This window comes from Brachyistius frenatus, unplaced genomic scaffold (genome assembly GCF_029030835.1).
Source record: "Brachyistius frenatus isolate BFR_SWC_R1_liver_20210118 unplaced genomic scaffold, ASM2903083v1 Contig_250, whole genome shotgun sequence".
Lineage (NCBI taxonomy): Eukaryota > Metazoa > Chordata > Actinopteri > Embiotocidae > Brachyistius > Brachyistius frenatus.
In genome coordinates this window covers 1-19,561 of record NW_027210849.1, presented here as the reverse complement: position 1 = coordinate 19,561, position 19,561 = coordinate 1, and the positions used below count along the sequence as shown (strand labels likewise).

Sequence of the window (19,561 nt, the reverse complement as noted above, 5' to 3'; positions counted from 1 at the left end):
CTGTTCTTGAAACATACGCAACTTTGAGGACCTTTTTGGGAGCTTTTAGGAGCTTTTAGGAGCTTTTAGGAACTTTAATCTCCACGGTTCTCTAAATTCAATAAATTAATACAAAAAGTTGTTTTCTGATCCCTACAATTTAAAGAGAAAAACACGTAAAAATGACATCACAATTTATTTATTTATTGTTAATCTGCTGAAAATCAAACATTTTTCATTGCAGACAAAACCAAAAAGCTCCTGGAGGGACTGAATAATGAGTTTTAGAACCACCTTCAGTACCAAGTAACTTTACGAAGCTCCAAGTAGCTGAGAAGCTTTTTTTAATCTGTAGCCGTATTTAGTCTTGACTGGAACAACATTTTCTATTAATTAATGTAAATCAAAAGTGAAATCTCTAGTAAACCTTGTAATTAATAGTTTAACACACTTTCCATCGAGACGAATCCTAAAGTTTTGAGTTCAGATATCGGTTGCAGAGAATTCTTGTTTTTTGATCTTTTTCTACTAACCTGCATTCAAGAAAAGAAAATGGGTAAACTGTACGAAATAAATCTATGTAGAGTGCAATTGAATTGATTTGTTTGGAGAGTTGAGAGATCGTTGTCACTAAAGCCGTCCATCCATCAGTGGATTAAAGAGCAGGAAGCCGGCTGGGTTTAACGGAGGGAGAACATTCAGCTGACTTCACTCTGCCGTTGACAACCTGACAGTTAAACATGTCAAATTGTAGTTAAACATATTTTTCTTGGTCTCAGAGCTGCTTTTATGAATGAATCATCGTCACATATAATTAATGAAAAGGGTAAAGGTCATGAAGAACGTAGAAACAGTACAGTGACCAAGCGTCTAACGGAGGAGAGGAGGCTGATGATGTCATCAGAGGTGGGATGAAACTAATGTTCTGTAAGGAAACGTCTCTGATGTCCAGTCAGTCGTCACCTTTCTGGTTCTGAAGACTCATTCAGGCTTCAACACAACTTCCAGTCGGACTCGTCCAAACTGGAAATTAGAAATGAAAAGTTTGTATTTACGAGCCAATTAATATCATTTTTTCTGATTCCACAGACGGTCTGAGTCTATTTGTGAGGACTTTTGACTAAACGTAGAATTATTTAGGTGTTGAATTATTCCAATGCGGTTCAGCTCTGCATCTGAGAAAAGTTTGTGGAAATATAACTACAATTTTCTCCGCTGCCGTAACAAAATAAAAAGGTTTAAGACGATCGGAGAGCCGCTGAGCAGCGACATGCTGGCGGTCATTTCTATAAAGATGGCCGTCTTTAGTTTGGATAACGGCACTGATTACGCAATGTCTCAATTAAAGTCCTATAAAATAAAGTTTTTTTTTTTTTTTTTTTTACGTATTCTTTGACATTCAAGTAAATACAAATCTCTGCTTTATGTTTGAATATCAAACTTACTTTGACATTTTCTGAAAGAATATTGGAAACATTTGATAAGTATTGAAGTTTCTTTGTGGCTCCTGCTCGACCGTCTTAAACCTTTTGAAATGTTTGCTTTGCGTTGTGTTTTCTTTGCTTTATGGGCCGAGTTCCAGCCCGTCGGTTTGGGTTTGCTTGCTGCCTGCTCGTGTTCGTGTCCCGCTGTAGAAATGTCGGCCTCTAATCTGACCGCCTGTGTGTCTCCAACCAGGAGCTGAGTTAGTCATCAGAGTACTTGAGGATCCATTAGCGCACCCCTCCGTAGCTCCTCGTGCACCCTTCATTCCCACTCCCTCAACCCACCACCCACTCCTCACCATTATTGAGACCACCAAAGAGTCCCTGTCCACGGCCACTGAGGCGGGGGTACCTTGCTTGTCGGACCGAGGCAGCGATGATTGTGATGATGATGGCTTGGTGATATCGGGTATGGCTCTGGGAAAGCGTTCAAGTCTAACCGGCCCCCTACTGGTGATGAAGATTTTTACGCGGCCTTCTCCTGGGTCACAGATAAGACCTTGTCCTCGTCAGGCCTTCAAGGTGACTCCAAAGCAAACGCTCCCGAGACTTTTAGCCCTAACAAACCTTCCGTCTGCAGACGCGGTAGGACTACCACTACCGCCGTACCGCTAGCCGCCGACCAGAGCCGCACCACCACCACCTCTGCCTCCACCGCAGCCCTCCACAGTGCTCCGGCAAAATGAGTAACCGCGAGCTAGAACCCCAGCCCGACCTAGTGTTGCTTCCATTGCCCACATCCTTTGAGGTAGACAGCACCGAGCCGAGGGGCCCATTAATAACCTCCCCAATGTTCCGTAATATACCCACAGCACTCCCCACAGAGCCAGGCGTCAGGCGGGTCCCGGGGACCTCGGAAGTGGTCCGTGAATCTAGCAGCACCACCGGGATGGTCATCGGAATAGTGGCGGCCGCTGCCCTGTGCATCCTCATCCTTCTGTATGCCATGTATAAGTACAGGAACAGAGATGAAGGCTCCTACCAGGTGGACGAGAGCAGGAACTACATAACCAACTCGGCCGTGCAGAGCAACGGCGCTGTCATGAAGGACAAACAGCAGAGCTCGAAAGGCAGCAACAAGAGACAGAAAAACAAGGACAAGGAGTACTACGTGTGACTGAGACTTTCCTGAACACGAGATGGCGACGAGAGAAAGAAAGAGAACATTTACTTTTCGGTTTCCTCGTGAGGAGCTATGACAAATGATGGTATAACATGGAACTTGAATAATCCTATACTGTGCTGAGTAGTTGAACTGATGATATGTACTGTAACATAAAGCACACTTACTATTAAGCAGACGCTTAATGACAAGGTTAAATAGCAACTTTAGAGACCTTACTCTTCTATCTGGTCAGAGACGTTATCAGTATAGAAAATACTTCACAGCATCATTCTCCTAAGTGACTTTTAGAGCTATGTGATCCTTGGCATTAAACAATTTTTGTGAAATTGTTAATTACAAAAGGCTCATAATCTTCTACATTTTCAGCATGTAAGCAACATGTAGTGCTTAACGAGAAGCGAGGGGGTCAGGCACACAATCATTGTAAAAGTGAAAAGGACTCTTGTATCAAAATATTACAAATTTTTATGGTTTATAAATAATGTAAGTGTGGTGTCTTACTTATTTTTGCTTTGAGCAAAAGAGGGAAGAAAAAAAAAAAAAAAGACAAAAAGAAGAGTAAGAAAAGAAAACTTATTTCTGTGTATAATGAAACCAAGTGAGCAAATTTGGTCCCGGGCAGATCTCATAGCATCTGTTTGCTCTGGCGTCCGATTCACCACAATTATTCCCATTGTCTGACGGACACAGTGACTCGCTTTGTGGAGAGAATTTGCCGCTTCTCTCGGTAAAGAAGCAGCTGATTGTATGATGCATGCCATCCTGATTCTGCAGTGAAATACAGTATAGTAAAAGTCCATTATACGGTGTTAAACTTGGACCATGTTCTCTTTGATGCAAAAACAGTTCTTCACCATCAGATCGGGACGTCCCCTCTTTCTGAACCCCTCGAAAAATGTTAACCATCGAAGAAAAAAAAAAGATCAGTCTCCTAAAGATAAACGGTCTGTTATCGACGCACAGCCAGTGGTGGTTCTATCTTTTTGCAAAACTGTATGTTGGTTCATTGCCTATCATTCTCTTTTTCTATGGAGGTGTCAGGAAGACGACAAATGCAGTACTTCAACACTGTTAACACGTGTGTGTACGGAAATAAATCCAATGTTGAAAGTGTGAATTCTATCTGCTGTCACAGTCAACTGTGTCAAAAAATAAGAAATTTGTTTACATATTTTATTACATGCTATCTGTTGTTCTTTGTAGGTAGTAAATTGTACATATACCATGACAGTTGTAATTTTTAGTACCTCTATTGTACAGACTGAACATAATGGTTTATCAGCAGATTTCATGACAAAAATCTATTCACTGTTAATTTACATGGAGAAAGACTTTAACCAGAATGTGGAGAATCATATTGATATTCATAAAGAATAAAAAAATGTATTGTTAGCCTAGAAATCTAAACGGAGATGTTTCTAAAGTTGCATGAATATTTAACTACTTGCAGTTGTCCAACAAATACAAGGTGCCCTTCCTTCTGTACCATGGCGTTCTTGTTCTGGGCTACTCTCGTGTCTTATGTTGGTTTTTGTTTTTTTTATTTCATTTTATTTTGAAAGAGAGTATAAAGTTATAAAAGACAGAGAATCTATATGGACGGCGGTTCACAGTTCAGAGATAAAACTTGTTTTCTTTACGTGGGACTGGTCACCTCGGATCATTGTCGTCACCTCTTTATCGCGAGTTCAACTTTTATTTTGAAAATATTTTTCTGTCCCTTCATGTTCCCATTATCTGCTATTGTCATTGATGATGTGGCGATGCAGACTTTTTGTTCTTAGAAATTCACATTTTTCAGTTCAAATTGTTACTTTTCATAAACTTTTTTTCATCAGTTTGATAACAAATAAAACTTTCTTTTTTTCTCTGGAATTATTCTGCAGTCTTTGAGTGAAGCAGCTTCTCACGGCGTCACTGTGACGCGTTGATAAAGAGAAGTTAAAGGCACTGAAATCTTTGATAATTCAATTATTTGAGTGCATTTTGATCAGCAAAAATAACCTAACAAGTGTGTTTTGAATTTAAGTGTTGGGAGATCCTGAATGATGTTTTTCTTCACGTTGGACCTCGTTGCTTAAAGCTAATAGAAAATATGTTTTTATTTGGTCTTTGGAACATCAGTTTGGAAGTCACTATTTCTACCTGTGTTCACGTTTTCTTCAGATTTGAAAGGTGTTGAAAGAAGTTCCTCTGTGAATATCTACTGACAACATGGGATGTTTCTCTGCTCACTCAGAAGAAAACAGAATCAGAACCGGCGATCCATTTATTGTTATGATTAAAGCCACTGAAGTGCATCTCTGTCGGCCCGACGGACTCCTCAGTAGTTTGTTGTTCAGCTCTTTTATTGTTGATGTGTTTTCTGAGTGTTGAACTCCTGTCAGATGAACACAGTTTCTTCCTCCTCCTCACTGACCAGGTGTTTAATGTCATCTGTTGTGGGAGACTTATTTTTTATGTTGCATATTTCTGTGGACTTTTGGTCCAAATATAAAAACTGTACTGAAACATTGAAACCACTATTAGTGATGAAGCAAGTTTGGACCGTCCATTTACCTTCTTATCGGTCTTGTATTTATATGTTCTCTTTTCTTCATATACATGTCATGTTGAAATCACTCCCACACCAACATGGAGGCAGAGAATTAAAGGTGAACGTCTACTAATGTAAAAAGGTTAAAGGTCTCGTCAACTACAGTCTGGAGTCCTCCTCCTCCTCCTTCCCTTCCTCCTGCTTCCCCTCTTCCTCCTCCTCCTCCTTCTCCTCCTTCCCCTCCTCCTTCTCCTCCTTCCCCTCCTCCTTCTCCCCCTCCTCCTCCTCCTTCCCCTCCTCCTTCTCCTCCTCCTTCTCCTCCTCCTCCTTCTCCTTCTCCCCCTTCTCCTCTTCCTCCTCCTCCTTCCCCTCCTCCTTCTCCTTCCCCTCCCCCTCCTCCTCTTCCTCCTCCTTCTCCTCCTCCCCCTCCTCCTCTTCCTCCTCCTCCTCCTCTTCCTCCTCCTCCTTCCCCTTCTCCTCCTCCCCCTCCTCCTCTTCCTCCTCCTCCTTCTCCTTCTCCTCCTTCCCCTCCTCCTTCTCCTCCTCCCCCTTCCCCTCCTCCTTCTCCTCCTCCCCCTCCTCCTCCTCCTTCCCCTCCCCCTCCCTCTCCTCCTCTTCCTCCTCCTCCTTCCCCTCCCCCTTCTCCTCCTCCTCCTTCTCCTTCTCCCCCTTCTCCTCTTCCTCCTCCTCCTTCTCCTCCTCCCCCTCCTCCTTCTCCTCCTCCTCCTCCTCCTCCTCCCCCTCCTCCTCCTCTTCCTCCTCACCAGGATGGTATTGGTGTGCATGAAGCTGTTGTTACTTGAGCACTTTTGGAAACCGTTTTGAACCCAGAACAGAATATGGTTCCCTGGAGGGAAGAGGAATCCCTCATTTTAATCTCTAATATTAAAACACAGAGTCCTGATCAGAAGTATTTGGACAGTTACACATATTTTCTCTTTTGAATTCTACTTTAAAGTCCAAACTGTGTGACATGAAGCTCTGTGAACATGTTACTAACTGCACATTTGGCTGCTGAACAGGTTGCAAAAACAATCAAAAAGTAACTGGTTGATTTTTGGAACAAAGTTCTGATGAAACAAAAGTCCAAACAATATAAAACGATGGCGATCAGCTCACATGTCGAACAGGCGGCTGGTTTTATAGTCTGAGCAGGTGCAGCTGTCGACGAACCACATACCAGACAAGGAAGATGGAAAAATACAGTCATGTTGCATCAATTCATATGATACATATGTTGATTGTTTACACCTAAAACTACAAAAAACACGTTTTAAATAGGATCTTCCATTTTCACCCCAGAGAGCGACGGTTGTGGTGATGGTCAGTGTGATCAGACGTGATGCACCGCTGCAGGTCACGGCCTGAACTCTGACCTTTATCCTGCCACAGATTCACCGCCGGCACCTCAAATCCTGTTCGAGGTTGTTTTAGAAAGCCTCCACGCCGACTGCTGTGGGATTTTGTGCCTTGTTTATTAATTCATGAAGACATTTGATTGGTTTTGTTTACTTGTTTTTTTGTTCTCATGGTTAGTTTTCATTAAGTTTGATTGATTTCCAGCTCCACTGCAGTCACGACTACATTCAAAGTTCAGGGTTTTTTTTCCCAGTTGTCACATTTGTTGTCCTTTTTTACTATGAATCAATACAGTGATGAGAAAGTCTGTTTACAATATCGTCATAGTAACATAAAGGTGAACAGGTGGGCGTCAGGTAGCAGCAGATTCTGTGATATTGGAGGTTTTATTTACTACACTTCATTAGACCCACAGACTGTTTATAAAAGAGTTCGTAGCTTCAGGTCTGTAAAATGGTTCTGATCCAGAAGTATCTTAAGCTGCAATACCAGCGAGTGCCACTAGAGGTCGGCTCCAAAAAGCCTCCTTAGAGGGTCAGTGTGCTTGATTTTAGGCGGCTTTATTGGCACAAGTGGAAGATAATATTTATAATTCATGCATTCATACAGAGAAGAGTCCATATGAACGGCGCCCTCTTGTGGTATTCAGGACATTAGAACACAGTCGAGATGACATCATACCTGACCTTGTGCATTTTTATAAATACAAACTAATCTCTGAAGATATGAAGACAGTTGATATGAAATCTGGATGTTTTCCACCGGATGAATGAAAAATATGCAGAGAAGGAGTTTAGATACGTTTCTCATGATTTGTTTGATATTTCTACATCTGAGGCTCCGATAGCAAACAGGAAGTCCGTCTGTCCGTCCACTCTTACATTAACAACATCTTTGTGTTGCGGTGTGGAAATATTGACTATATTTGCAAATGTGGCCTCTTTAGGAAAAAAGGATTTAATTCTTTCTTTCTTTCTTTCTTTCTTTCTTTCTTTCTTTCTTTCTTTCTTTCTTTCTTTCTTTCTTTCTTTCTTTCTTTCTTTCTTTCTTTCTTTCTTTCTTTCTTTCTTTCTTTCTTTCTTTCTTTCTTTCTTTCAACAAACTAGTTTTTATTATTGGTGCCCTTTCAGATGTTATGCTCTTGTTGTTCTGATCTTCTTGTTAATCACTTTTCTTGCACCCAGTAAAGAACATCATGAAGACGGCAAGAAAGAGTAAGTGAACTCTTTAACTCAGATTTTCTGCATTAATTGTATGTAAAATGTTCCAGTTAAATCAGTTAATTTAGGATTCAATTTTCTTCAGGCATCGATGCAGCAAAGCAGACAATCCAAATCGTGGTTTTGGCCCTCCTGTTTTGGTGACGTCAGTAAACTGAACATTATATATGGCTCATATATATGAAATGATGAATATGGTGAACGAGGCCTTATTAAGACCAGCTTCTCTGTAGAAGTGAGCTGTGTGTGATGTGGGAGACCTACAGCAAAGGTCAGATAACCAAACAGAAGCACCAAACATTGTGTGTGTTTGAGTGAAATTAGGTCACTACAGGCCAAAGAAAAGCTCCTTAACCGTATGAGAAAATGAAAGTGTAATGATCCTGTTTACCGCTGGTCCCCTTTCCCTTGAAACACACACACACACTCTTTTTTTCCGGCCTCGCTGGTTGAACTTGCGTAGCTAATTAGTCTCTTTCTTTGCAGCGTTGTCTTCTGTCACACTTCCAGCATCACTCAGCGTCCGGCCGGACTCTGTGTGCTTCTCACGAGTAGGAGGACAGACGTTTTTCTGTAACCGCCGTGTGATCGCTGCCACAAAAGCTTCTTTTTCACACAGGCATCCAACAGAAATGTACATTCCTTGGATTTGTGGCCACAAAAATCAAGTCGGGGGGGAAGGTGATGCTGCAGAGCAGGGCGAGAATTAAAAACAGCCTTTTTGTATCTGCTGTATTCCTACTCCGTCTCTCTGGTAAATCTAAAGGAACAAAGGCGCAGCAGGTTGAATGGAGGGTCAGCCAGGGAAGACTTTCATGGTCTTCCATGTTACATGAATCTTAAGGCCGTCATGCATTCACTAGACCTGACATGTGAAGTCCAAAGTCCAAATCTCCAGTCTGAACAATACTCTGTCCATGTTCATTTTTTTTATATCTTGGTATTTCAGCCACACACAGAGCACGGCTGGTTCCCATAAAAAGCCGAGCTGGTCACTGATGTTACATCCATTTGATACAGTATGTGACTGATAACTTTTATAGCTCCTAATTTGACACCATTTCAAAAGAAACATAAATATTCTTTATGCTTGAATTCATTGAAAGGAAGCTTTTGAAGTTGAATCATCTGACTGAAGGTGATCGTTTTGCTGCTGTTTTATTTCCCTTTCTTCTGATGTTTTCACAATTCCTTTCAGTTGCTGCGTTCAGATGTTCACCGCGCGTTCATCACTCACCCTTTAACTTGGGGAGCGATGATTTGGTTGTTGCTGGCAAGAAGAGAAGCGCTGTGAGCAGGTGTTTTATCATGGTGGAGAAGCCTGTTGCCACGGTGCCTCAGTTCAGGTGGTCCGCAGTGAATGTTCCCCTCAGAAGGTCCCAGTGGAACTCTGTGTTGACAGTCTGACTCTGGGGGACGAAGCCGCGGTTGCACAACCCCGCAAATGTCAAAGAAAACCCACCTGGTGTCTCCTGACCTGACGCCTTCTTCGGTCTCGGACAGTGAAGCTCCGCCCCTCTTGAAACGTGAACGTCACTCAGAACACGTCGCTTCATCGCCGTAGACTTTCTGGAGCATTTCAAGGGTCTCTGTTGACCGTTTCCAGAGTTTGACAAAACTTTGGAGGTGAGCTCTCTGCTCATGTCCAATTCTTATTCCTCAATGACCTTTACACAAACATCTTCTTACATTTATAAATGATTTGCTGAATAAACTAAAGTAATGAAGTGATTTCTTTCATCAAACCACACATTCAGAAATTGTAATTCTTTTACCCTCTCTAGAGATTCATACATACAATCTAATGTTCGTTATTTTCTTTCTGAATCCAGACATTTTGTATTTGGACATCACAGGTGCCCATTTCTCTACTGAAACTAAAACTAAACTAAAAACTGAAACTTATTTTTGACCTTCTACACTCTTTCCCAACACTTCCAAACATATCATTTATCATGGCATAAAAAACAAAACAAAACAAAACAAAACAAAAAAACGTCTTTCCTGTTCTGTCCTTCATGTACTCGTTTCTTTAGTTATGTGGGCGTGGCCTTCTTCATCAAGGGGGAGGGGGGGGGGTTTGATTAACATAACAGATGTGACCTGATTCTGTCACATGAATCATCACTACTACTAATACTGGAGCTACATGAAAGCAGCTCAGTAGTGAGAGCACATTTATTGAGTAGTATCCCTTCAAGAACTTCTGTCACCAATCATTTCAAGAACACATTTTTGTTGAGATTTGAGCCTGTTTCTTCTTATTCAGACTTTAACGACTGTTTATTATCTTACTGGCAAACCAATAAGGTTCTTTAGTTATATTTAGAATAGCATATTTTATTACTTATTGCTTAACATTCTGCTCTCATGTGACTTGACATGACATAAGGTTTTCATTTAGGGGAAAAAATGGGGAGCTGTGATTCATCAGTGGAACCAAATGTATTCATGAAGTAATTATCCAGTCGTAGGAAATAACTGTTTCCATCAGTGGAAACATAGCAGCACACACAAGGTCACAGGAACGTCACGGACAGACCGACTCAGATGAAACGCTGCTCGTGTTTGAGATGAGAACAGCAGGATGAACCACCTGCTCTGACTTCTGATCCCGACCTGCTCTGACAGCCTGCAAACGTAGACAACGGGATGGAGTTGGCTGAAGGTTTTAAGAGCTAGGTGCCACAGCTGTTCTCCACTGACAGCTCTGACCTCACCGAGACACCCGGCGCTGCTCTATCTGAGCTCTGATTGGTCCACAGGTTGGACCAGCAGCGTCATGTTCTCCTGGAACCTCTTCCATTTTCACACCGAGCGTGTTTGTGGTTTTGTGGTTGATGGTGACTTTTCAGTCAGAGGTCAAACGCACTCAGCTTATATAACAGAGTTCTCAGAGACTGAACACAGTCTGAGTGTCCAGAATGAAGAGTACACATTTAGTTCTTCATGTACAGTGAACCCTCGTTTATCGCGGGGGTTACGTTCCAAATAGAGACCGTGATAGGTGAAATCCGTGAAGTAGTAACCTTTTTTTTTTTTTTTACAATTATTATACAATGAAATACTCCATAATACATTGAAACCAAAGAACAAAACCTTTTTACAGGCCCAAGCATTTGTTTAACAAATAAAAGTACTGTATAAATGTTTTTTTTTTTTACAAATAACTACTGTACTGTAAAATAATAATTTGAATCATCAATACGAACTGAAGGCTTCAAATTGCTGAGATCGGCACCGCCCCACTGCGACCCGAGTCATTGGATTAGAACGGGAGAAAATGAAAAATGATTATGAAAACAAATACAAAGTACAGTAGGACAAATAGTGACTCGTGTATTTCACTGCTCTTCTGACTGAGCCGCTGCATCCTGACTCCGCTCTGCAGCGGTTCTTTCTTCTAAAGCCGGCGGTGCAGGTGTGGTTTTTCGAGAGAAGAACATAGTTATCGGTAGTTGTTGTCGCTCTTTTTTCTTCTGGGCAAAAAGATTCTTATAAACCGACATGCCACCATCGATTATTTTTAATTTGGCAAGCTGTTTTACGTACGTGTACATATTAAACCGCAACGTTATTGACAAACAGGTAGAGAAGAAGCGGAGAGACTGTTCAGCCAATCAGAATGCAGAACACAATGCACGATGCAAATCCGTGAAGCAGCGAGACCGTGAAAGGTGAACCGCGTTATAGCGAGGGTTCACTGTATTTAACGACACAAAACCTCCAGGTGAATAGGCGATGAATATTTTCTTGAACTAACGTCTGTTCCGATGTTGTAAACTCAGGATGAGTCCTGACAGATGTTTGCACACAGACTGAAGGCTGCTCTAAACTGTCCATCCTGACTTAGATACAGGAAGTGAAGAACCATTGAATGGAAACATGAAACTCATAGTTGACATGACTTTACATGCTTTTCTAATTGACTCTTAGTCAGAACAAGAGCTTTCTTTTTTAACATATCCACTTTTCTGCAGCTGTATGTTTCGATGTGGTGACTCTGAGGTCAGTGAAACGATTACAGGCATTATGTAATCCAATTAAATGTAGCATTAACTTTTGAATGAGCCTCCATCTGGCTGCTAAATGCACCGCTGCAGAGGTCACTGATGAAACACGTAGCATTATGATATAAATATGGATTCAATGCAGACAATTATTAAATGTTTTATTTACCATCAAGATGCTGCAGGGAGAAGTTTCAGCAGTGTGAGCGACCCGTCTCATCTCAACTCAGCTCGTCCAACCGCCACTGAGCAGTTTCTTTCAACGGCCAATCGGTTGGCAGTAAAGTCAGCTGGTCACAGTTACGAACTGTCAGCAGAGTTTTGGACGACAGAAAGAAACGATCACCGAGTCAATTTATTGGAGGAACAATGTGTGACACAAGTGTTGGAAGTAACTCCCTCCCACTCTCCTCATTCATGTTTTCAGATGCTGCAGATTACATCCAGCTATGGAAAAGTAGAGAGAGTCGTTGCCGTGGAGACGTAACGTCAACTCGTCTAGTTGCATGCATCAATGCGCCATCTGTTGGACTCAAGTTAAACTACAAACTCATTGTAGTCAATAATGCAAGATTCATTGATGTCATGCTGTTAGGGATTTTTTTTTTAGGAGTTGTTTTGGTTTCCATTGAGGAGGTCACAGGTCAGATGGATGAAGACCACATCACGTTCTTCTGTCGGTCTGGTCCGATGTTCGTGAGTCAGAACCATCCGGTCTCGTGTCAACAGTCCCGGCTGCTGCTGCTGCTGGATCAATCGTGAGGAGAAGGTCTCTATCGATACACTTTGTGCCTGTTAATACCAGTCAACCATCAGATGTGATGGCCAAATGCATCCTGTTTCCTTGGTGATGCTTGACATGTCTAAAACCTGATGGGGGATAATTTAGAAAGCAACACCAGTACATAAGATCCATTCAGCCCCCATAAAGATATTAGAGCATCTTCCTAATGGCAAGGTGGTTGGCAGATTCCTGAAATTTGAAGTCAACAATGTTCTGGTGTCAAAATGCAACTAATAATAATAATAATAATAATAATAATAATACTTAAAAACTTAAATCTAATGTTTTTGTCTAAAGAATGTATGCATTTCAATAACAGAGTGCTGAATGAAAGTTATTGAAGTTATTACAATGCTGTAATTTCTAATCTGCTGTTGGGCTTGTTGTTACGGTGCTGCAGCCGGTTACAGGTTTAATGCAGAACTGCAGGTGAAGATGAACCTGAGGCTGATGATGATGAGGAATTACTTTTGGTGCCATTTTGCATTTAATATCAGATCAAATCAGACCAAAAGGAGAATTGTTTGTCATTAGAGGGATTCTTATTTTATCAGAGGGTGTAAGTTTAAACATTTGTAGGGTGACTGGACCATTTCAATATCATTAAGTACATCAGTAGATATTTCATGTACTGAAGTAGTTGACCTCATTTCCAAAGTGGTGTTGGACACAGAGACAACATATAAAACCATTTGACAAGCAAACGTTCACCTTTATTTTCCACTTATGTTACTTCTCTCCTTTCACATAAAAATAAAACAGTGATACAAAAGTGCAGTCGATAATGTTGAAAACAGAGTTGTGTATTTCTGTTACTGAGACATGTCGTTCTAACAGACTGACAGTGAAAGCAGATGCAGTGGATCTGGCTCACGTTGACCAGGTGCTGTTCACCATCCAACCAGAGACTGAGTCCGCGACTCTTTCATCAAAGGTTTTCATTCGCAGTCACGGTGACCAGAACCAAGCGTCTGTCTGAAGGAGATGAAATGACGTCATTTCAAAAGGATCCTGTGACATGTTCTGTTTCTATCTTAAGCACACAGTTAGTGACTTTCAACAGGTGACCACCACATTTTAACAATACTTAGATGTGAAATCAAAATCCAAAGATGTGAATCTGAGCTGCTGTTAAACTGTTTTAAATGTTTTTAAAAATGTATATCTAAGACATTAAAAGGAGAAGTCCTCACAGGTCCACTGAAACCCCTTTAACTTTGAGTAAGGTCCTGACATGGTGATGGTGTTGAACACATTAGGCCACCAATACGATGTCAGGATTTGTAATACATGTTATCTAATGAAATGCTTTACTTTACTTAAGGTTGAACATCACTGAGAAACTGTGCAGAACCAGGTTGTGGATAAAATAGTTGAGACAAATCAAAATACTTAAAATAGTTGGTCAGGAAGATGGCCTGAGTGGTCTTGGTTTAAACTTTAAAAATGCGGACTTTTCTTTGAAATTCATGAGATGTGTTTTTCCAGTCTTAACGTGACCACATGCAGGATGGAAGAAAGACAGAAAAACAAAGAAATCGGCAGAAAATAGTCCAGTCAGCAAAGTTGTTTCTTCCCAAACACAGCTTGTAAAACAACTTGGAGAAATGTGGATGTAATGTCTGAGGGTCTTGATTCTTCACTCAGTGTGCAGTAATGGACAGAAAGTTTTCATGTTTCATCCTTTCAGAAAACTGAATCAAAGTAGATTTAATGCAGCTTTAAAAACTGACCTTTTAGTATCAAAGTAAAAATAGCGCTCAGTAAAATGATCTAAATTGATTCAAAATGCAAAGTGTTTACCAATTTTGATAGGACCCAGTGTGGGTAATAATAAGTCATATTTACTTTGTTACAATGATGCATTTATTCAAAGCCTTCTATTTATTATTGAATATATTTATGTAAATTCTGCCAGCAGGCTGATGTGCTGCAGCCTGGTGGTGCCCGGCCAGGTGTGTTGATCCCAGGTGAGTTCCTACTGCAGCCACGCCCCCCTCATTCTGTTCAGAGCATTTGTATTATTCACTGTTTTCTTTTAAACAGGTCGTGTCACGTACATCACGGCAGTTCTTTAACCGGCGTGACATGTCTTGTTAGGAAACTTACTTTTGTTACTTAAAAGAAACTTACATTGACTTTTTCTGTCTTGCAGACTAACACCACACCGGCCGCCTCCATAAGCAGACTCTTCACATGACCTCCCTGTTAGACCCTGGTTGTACGTGGATGTACTTTACTCAGCAGAAATGATGAGCAGGCTGCTGGACTGGAGGTGACGTAACGTGCTGACACTGCAAAGCCCTGAAGCCACAACCTCGTTTCCAAAAGAGTTGGGATGCTGTGTTAAAGGTAATAAAAACAAAATGGGAGGATTTGCAAATCATGTTGACCCATATTTCATTGAAAATAGACTAAAGACAACATATCAAATGTTGAAACTGAGAAATTTGATTGTTTTATGAAAAAATGTTTGCTCATTTGAACTTGATGCCAGCAACACATCATAAAGAAGTTGGGACAGAAGTATTTTATCACCTCTTCTTTAAACAACACTCTGTAAATGTTTGGGAACTGATGAAATGGTGCCTTCACAGATGTGCAAGCTACTCAAGCCATGCACGAACGCACCCTCATACTATCATGAATGCTGGCTTTTTAACTGAGCGCTGATAACATGCTGGATGGTCCCTCTCCTCTTTAGCCTGGAGGATGCAGAGTCCATGATTTCATTAAAAAAAAAATTATGAATTGTGATTCATCAGACCTCGGGACAGTTTTCCACTTCACCTCAGTCCATCTTCAATGATCTCGGTCCAGAGAAGGCGGCGGTGTTTCTGGATCATGTTTCTATCTAGTTTCTTCTTTGGAGAGTTTTAACATCATTTGTGGACGCAGCGATGAACTGTGTTCACAGACGATGGTTTTCACAAGTGTTCCTGAGCCCATGCAGTGATTTCCACTATAGATTTGTGTCTGTTTTTAATGCAGTGAGGACGGCACTGCCCCTTGGCTCTATCTTCATTTAAATATGGATTTACATGATTTGCAAATCATTTAAAAAAAAAAAAATAATAATTACATTTTACACAGAATCCCAACTTTTTCGGAAACAGGGTTGTGACACCACATCCGCACACAATCAAAGTCATCGGTGACCAGAACAATACATAAAAGCAGCAGTGATCCATCAACAAAACACCCTGCACATGTCCAGCCATGTCAGCTTCAACAATGAGGAAGGGAAGAGACTCAAACACGAACAGTAACATCAAGGTTCAGGAGTCCAACATGAGCAGAGCAGCACGTCGCCAACTTCTTGGCCAACGGCGATAGAAATAAAAATACCAAAATTGAATTGACCTTCTTTGATTCACAAACAAATCAAAATGGTTTTAATATCCCAATAATATGGAGGTCCATCTTCAAAGAGGTGCAAACAGAATAAGATGCACGGATTCGTACAGGTCAGGCTCGTTGATGCACACAACAGCACGCCGCTGGATAAAGAAATACGTGAGTGGTCTCTTCGGGAGGACTGAACTTACTTTGGCTCCCTCACAATGACAAACAGTGGAAATGCGTAGCGCCTATAGCACAGCTGTAAATCTGTAGAGCGGCTTGGACTGGTGAGGGAGGTAGAGCTGCTCCTCAAGACAAAGCTCCTCCTGAAGCACTCACAACATCTGGGCTACAGTTTGACAGAAAGAATGTTGGAAATTATTAAGACAGCTGGAGGAAGGCTTTTGCGACCCCATAAACACTGAACTTTTTGTTCATCAGAATAATGCCTTGTCTGGTGTCAGCTGCACAATCTATATTTTAGAAATTATTCAAATGACTGCTGCAAAATGCAGAGAAAGCCTACAAGGAAGACCTAATGGCAGATACCTGCTACGTGAGAGAAGGTTTGTCATCAACAGACAAGCATGCAGCTGAAGCGACACTGGGACATCTTAAAACAATATTAATATGCTGCAGTTCCAGTTTGTGGCTCACTTGAAAAAAGCCTGTTCACTCATGATCTCCAAACAAAAGTGGCAACAAACAGCCGTCACTTCATCTCCTAAGAACAACATGGCAGAGCCCACCCACGCCCTGGAGGTTGGGCTGCTCCCAAAGATAGGGAGTAGTTCTACTACTTTAATCGCATGTGTACGATCCGTTTTCATTTTTTACAATAAAGGGTGTATTTCTGTTGATCAGTGTCAAAAAGCCACAATAAATCTGCTTTCATTCAATGTTGTAAACATGAAAGCTGCGTGAACTCAGATGGAAGACTCAGTATGTGTTGTACAGAGGAAGAAGAGTAGATCAGATCGACATAGTGCTTAAAATATGTGGCCAAAGCATAAAAAACATGGCATACTAAAGTCTACATGAACTATTTTTAAACTTATTAATTTAGAAAAAAAAATTTTTTTTAAACGGTAACTCGTCTTTTTTTTTTTTTTCAATTTCATTTGGAAATCATGTGAAACATGATTTTAGCAGCAAAAACTGGCAAAGATCCAGATGAAGCTCCAACGCTGTCAGCTTCAGATCAACTCGCTGCCGTCTTCACGTGGATCTTCACCACAGGTTTCACACACGTTCATCTCAGAAAAGTTGGCCTGATTCCAAAAGTTAAGTAAAACAAGTTGCTCTGCAGTTCTGGAAGATAATTCGTTACAGCTTTACGGCAGATGACATCATCACAACGCACCTTTCAATCTTTCTTTTTATGCTTTTAAAAAGCTAAATGATCTCTTATTTCCAAAGTGAGAAAAGGCACATGCCGTCTGGACTTGTCCTGGACTTCTCCTACCGCCTGCCGTAGCTCTGTTCCAGCCACTGGCGCACATCCTTCAGGTTGTAAAAAAACGGCCCCTTCCCGCCCAGGTAGGCGATCTTTCTCTGCTGCACGATGCATACGCGTTCGTTGGACACACCGTAGGCCACGTTGGTATTGTTGTCCATGCAGTCGGCCACCAGTTGGCACTGCGGCGGCAGTGAAAAGTGCTCAATGAGTTGGCGCGCCGCTCCAAGCCTCTCCTCCAGGTTCTGGTGTTTCCGGAAACTGAACGAGCAGGAGCCCATAGGTGGCGCCACCCAGCCGTCGGACGGGTGAGCCTCATCTATGTACACTAACAGGAAATCAGCCACATCGCTGAAGTCCTCCACTAACTGCCGGAAAGCTGGCAGGTGGCTGATGAAGGGGGGTCAGGTGGCTGAGCCAAAGTTGACCACCAGAGGGCGATCTGAGGACTCGAAATCCAGAAGGCGGCACTCGGCCTCGGTTTGGATCGTGGCACCACGAGGTACCGTCGTCACACTGCTGATAGTGCTGCTCCGCCGACGGCCATCGGGCACCCGGACCACTTTGGAGTTGGGTGCGTCAAAGCCAAGTTTCACCTGAGGAGGGAAAAATAGGGATTAATATTGAATCATACGATGCATCATGTCAGAGAAAAGGAGAAGTAGACGTTTGTCTTTATGTTTAAATACTATTTTAATGATTCTTGTAAATCTGTGCATATTGTAATGGATTTCAAGCCTTTGAGTCTGTGATAAATGTTCGGCTTCCTGAATGCATTCACGGGTGTTGTAGTTTGTATCATCTGAGTTAGATGGCAAGATGGTAAGATGGCGCCGCGCTAGCGGCAGCCTGTTGCGGCAGCTCCCCTCCCCTTGTTATTAGTATTATTAGTATTTTTTAAGCCTTTCTCCTCTTCAGAGTTGTTGTTTTTTTTCCTTTCTCTCGTGTTCAGTTAACGGACCGTAATGGACCGTAATTTGTCCACGTTTCTGGCTGGGGGCATTGTTATTGTTTACTCGCGTGATCAGCTGATCGCCCTGAGTAGCCCTCTACTGCTGCTGCCCGGAGCGAGGCCTGAGATCCCCGATGAACTTCGGAGAAGACGGCGGGGTTACAGAGCCGGAGCTAAGCTAAAGGCGGGAAGGAGGAAATATAAACCAGCGGTACCGGAGATCTTAACGGGGAACGTGAGGTCGTTGGACAACAAGACGGACGAGCTCGGTGCTGGTAAAGACCCAGAGAGAGTACCGGGAGTGCAGCATCATGTGTTTCACCGAGACATGGCTGCACTCACATCTCCCGGACCACAGCGCGGCCGTACCCGGCTTCAGGACTGTTCGGGGGGACGGAGACGTTGTTCGGAGCGGTAAGAAGAAAGGTGGAGGGATTGCAGTCTATGTGAACGAGAGGTGGTGTAATCCCGACCACGTGTGTGTGAAGGAACGTTTCTGTAGCCCGGACATTGAACTGCTAGCCGTGGGGATGCGTCCTTATTATTTACTGAGGGAGTTCTCGTCCACGATTGTTATCGTTGTTTACATTCCTCCATCAGCTGACGTAGAGGCAGCAGTGGACACCATCCACTCCACTGTGGCTAAACTACAGACTCAGCATCCCGGTGCATTTTTGTTAGTTACTGGAGACTTTAACCAGTCTGGATAAAGTACTGCCAACTTTGCACCAGTATGTGAACTGCCCCACAAGGAACAATAAAACTCTGGACCTACTGTATGCTAATGTCATGGATGCATACAGTACTACTGCCCCCCCCCCCCTCTCTGGTAGATCAGACCACAACCTGGTCCTGCTGACTCCCAGGTATGTTCCCCTGGTGCAGAGGCAGCCTGTAACCATCAGGACTGTGAGGAGGTGGACACAGGAGGCTAAAGACGCCCTGCAGGACTGCTTTGAGTCCACGGACTGGAATGTGCTGTTTGGACCACATGGGGAGGACATCAACAGCATGACGGACTGTATCACAGAATACATTAAATTCTGTGAACACACCACCGTACCATCCCGGACTGTAAAATGCTTCCCCAACAATAAACCGTGGATCACCAGTGACCTGAAGGTGCTTCTTAATAAGAAGAAAGCAGCCTTCAGGTCTGGGGACAGGGAGGAGCTCAGGAGAGTGCAGCGCCACCTGAAGGAGAAGATGAGGGAGTGCAAGGACTCCTACAGGAGGAAGCTGGAGGCCAAACTCCAGCAGAACAACGTGAGGGAGGTGTGGACCGGTATGAAGGAGATTACTGGGTTCAAGGG

At 42.5% G+C, this 19,561-nt stretch overlaps 2 protein-coding genes across 8 annotated transcripts in view; one reads left to right on the top strand and one right to left on the bottom strand.

Moving 5' to 3' along the window:
* nrxn3a (neurexin 3a) overlaps positions 1–4,464 on the top strand; it is a 146,159-nt gene extending 141,695 nt beyond the window's left edge. For 5 of the 7 annotated variants that reach the window (XM_069720765.1, XM_069720764.1, XM_069720763.1 and 2 more), the window contains one exon: positions 2,276–4,464. In XM_069720765.1, the coding sequence (XP_069576866.1) occupies positions 2,276–2,580 (305 nt within the window). In that variant the 3' untranslated portion in view covers positions 2,581–4,464. Of the gene's footprint in view, positions 1–1,656; positions 1,747–2,275 lie in introns of those variants that run through there. The other 2 variants (XR_011311936.1, XR_011311935.1) reach the window with 1 other exon arrangement.
* An 8,632-nt stretch (positions 4,465–13,096) lies between these two features.
* dio2 (iodothyronine deiodinase 2) lies at positions 13,097–17,892 on the bottom strand (the record flags this gene model as incomplete). The annotated part of the gene is made up of 1 exon (XM_069720752.1): positions 13,097–17,892. A coding segment is annotated over one exon (591 nt), but the record flags the coding sequence as incomplete, so codon positions are not given.
* Between the last annotated feature and the right edge of the window lie 1,669 nt (positions 17,893–19,561).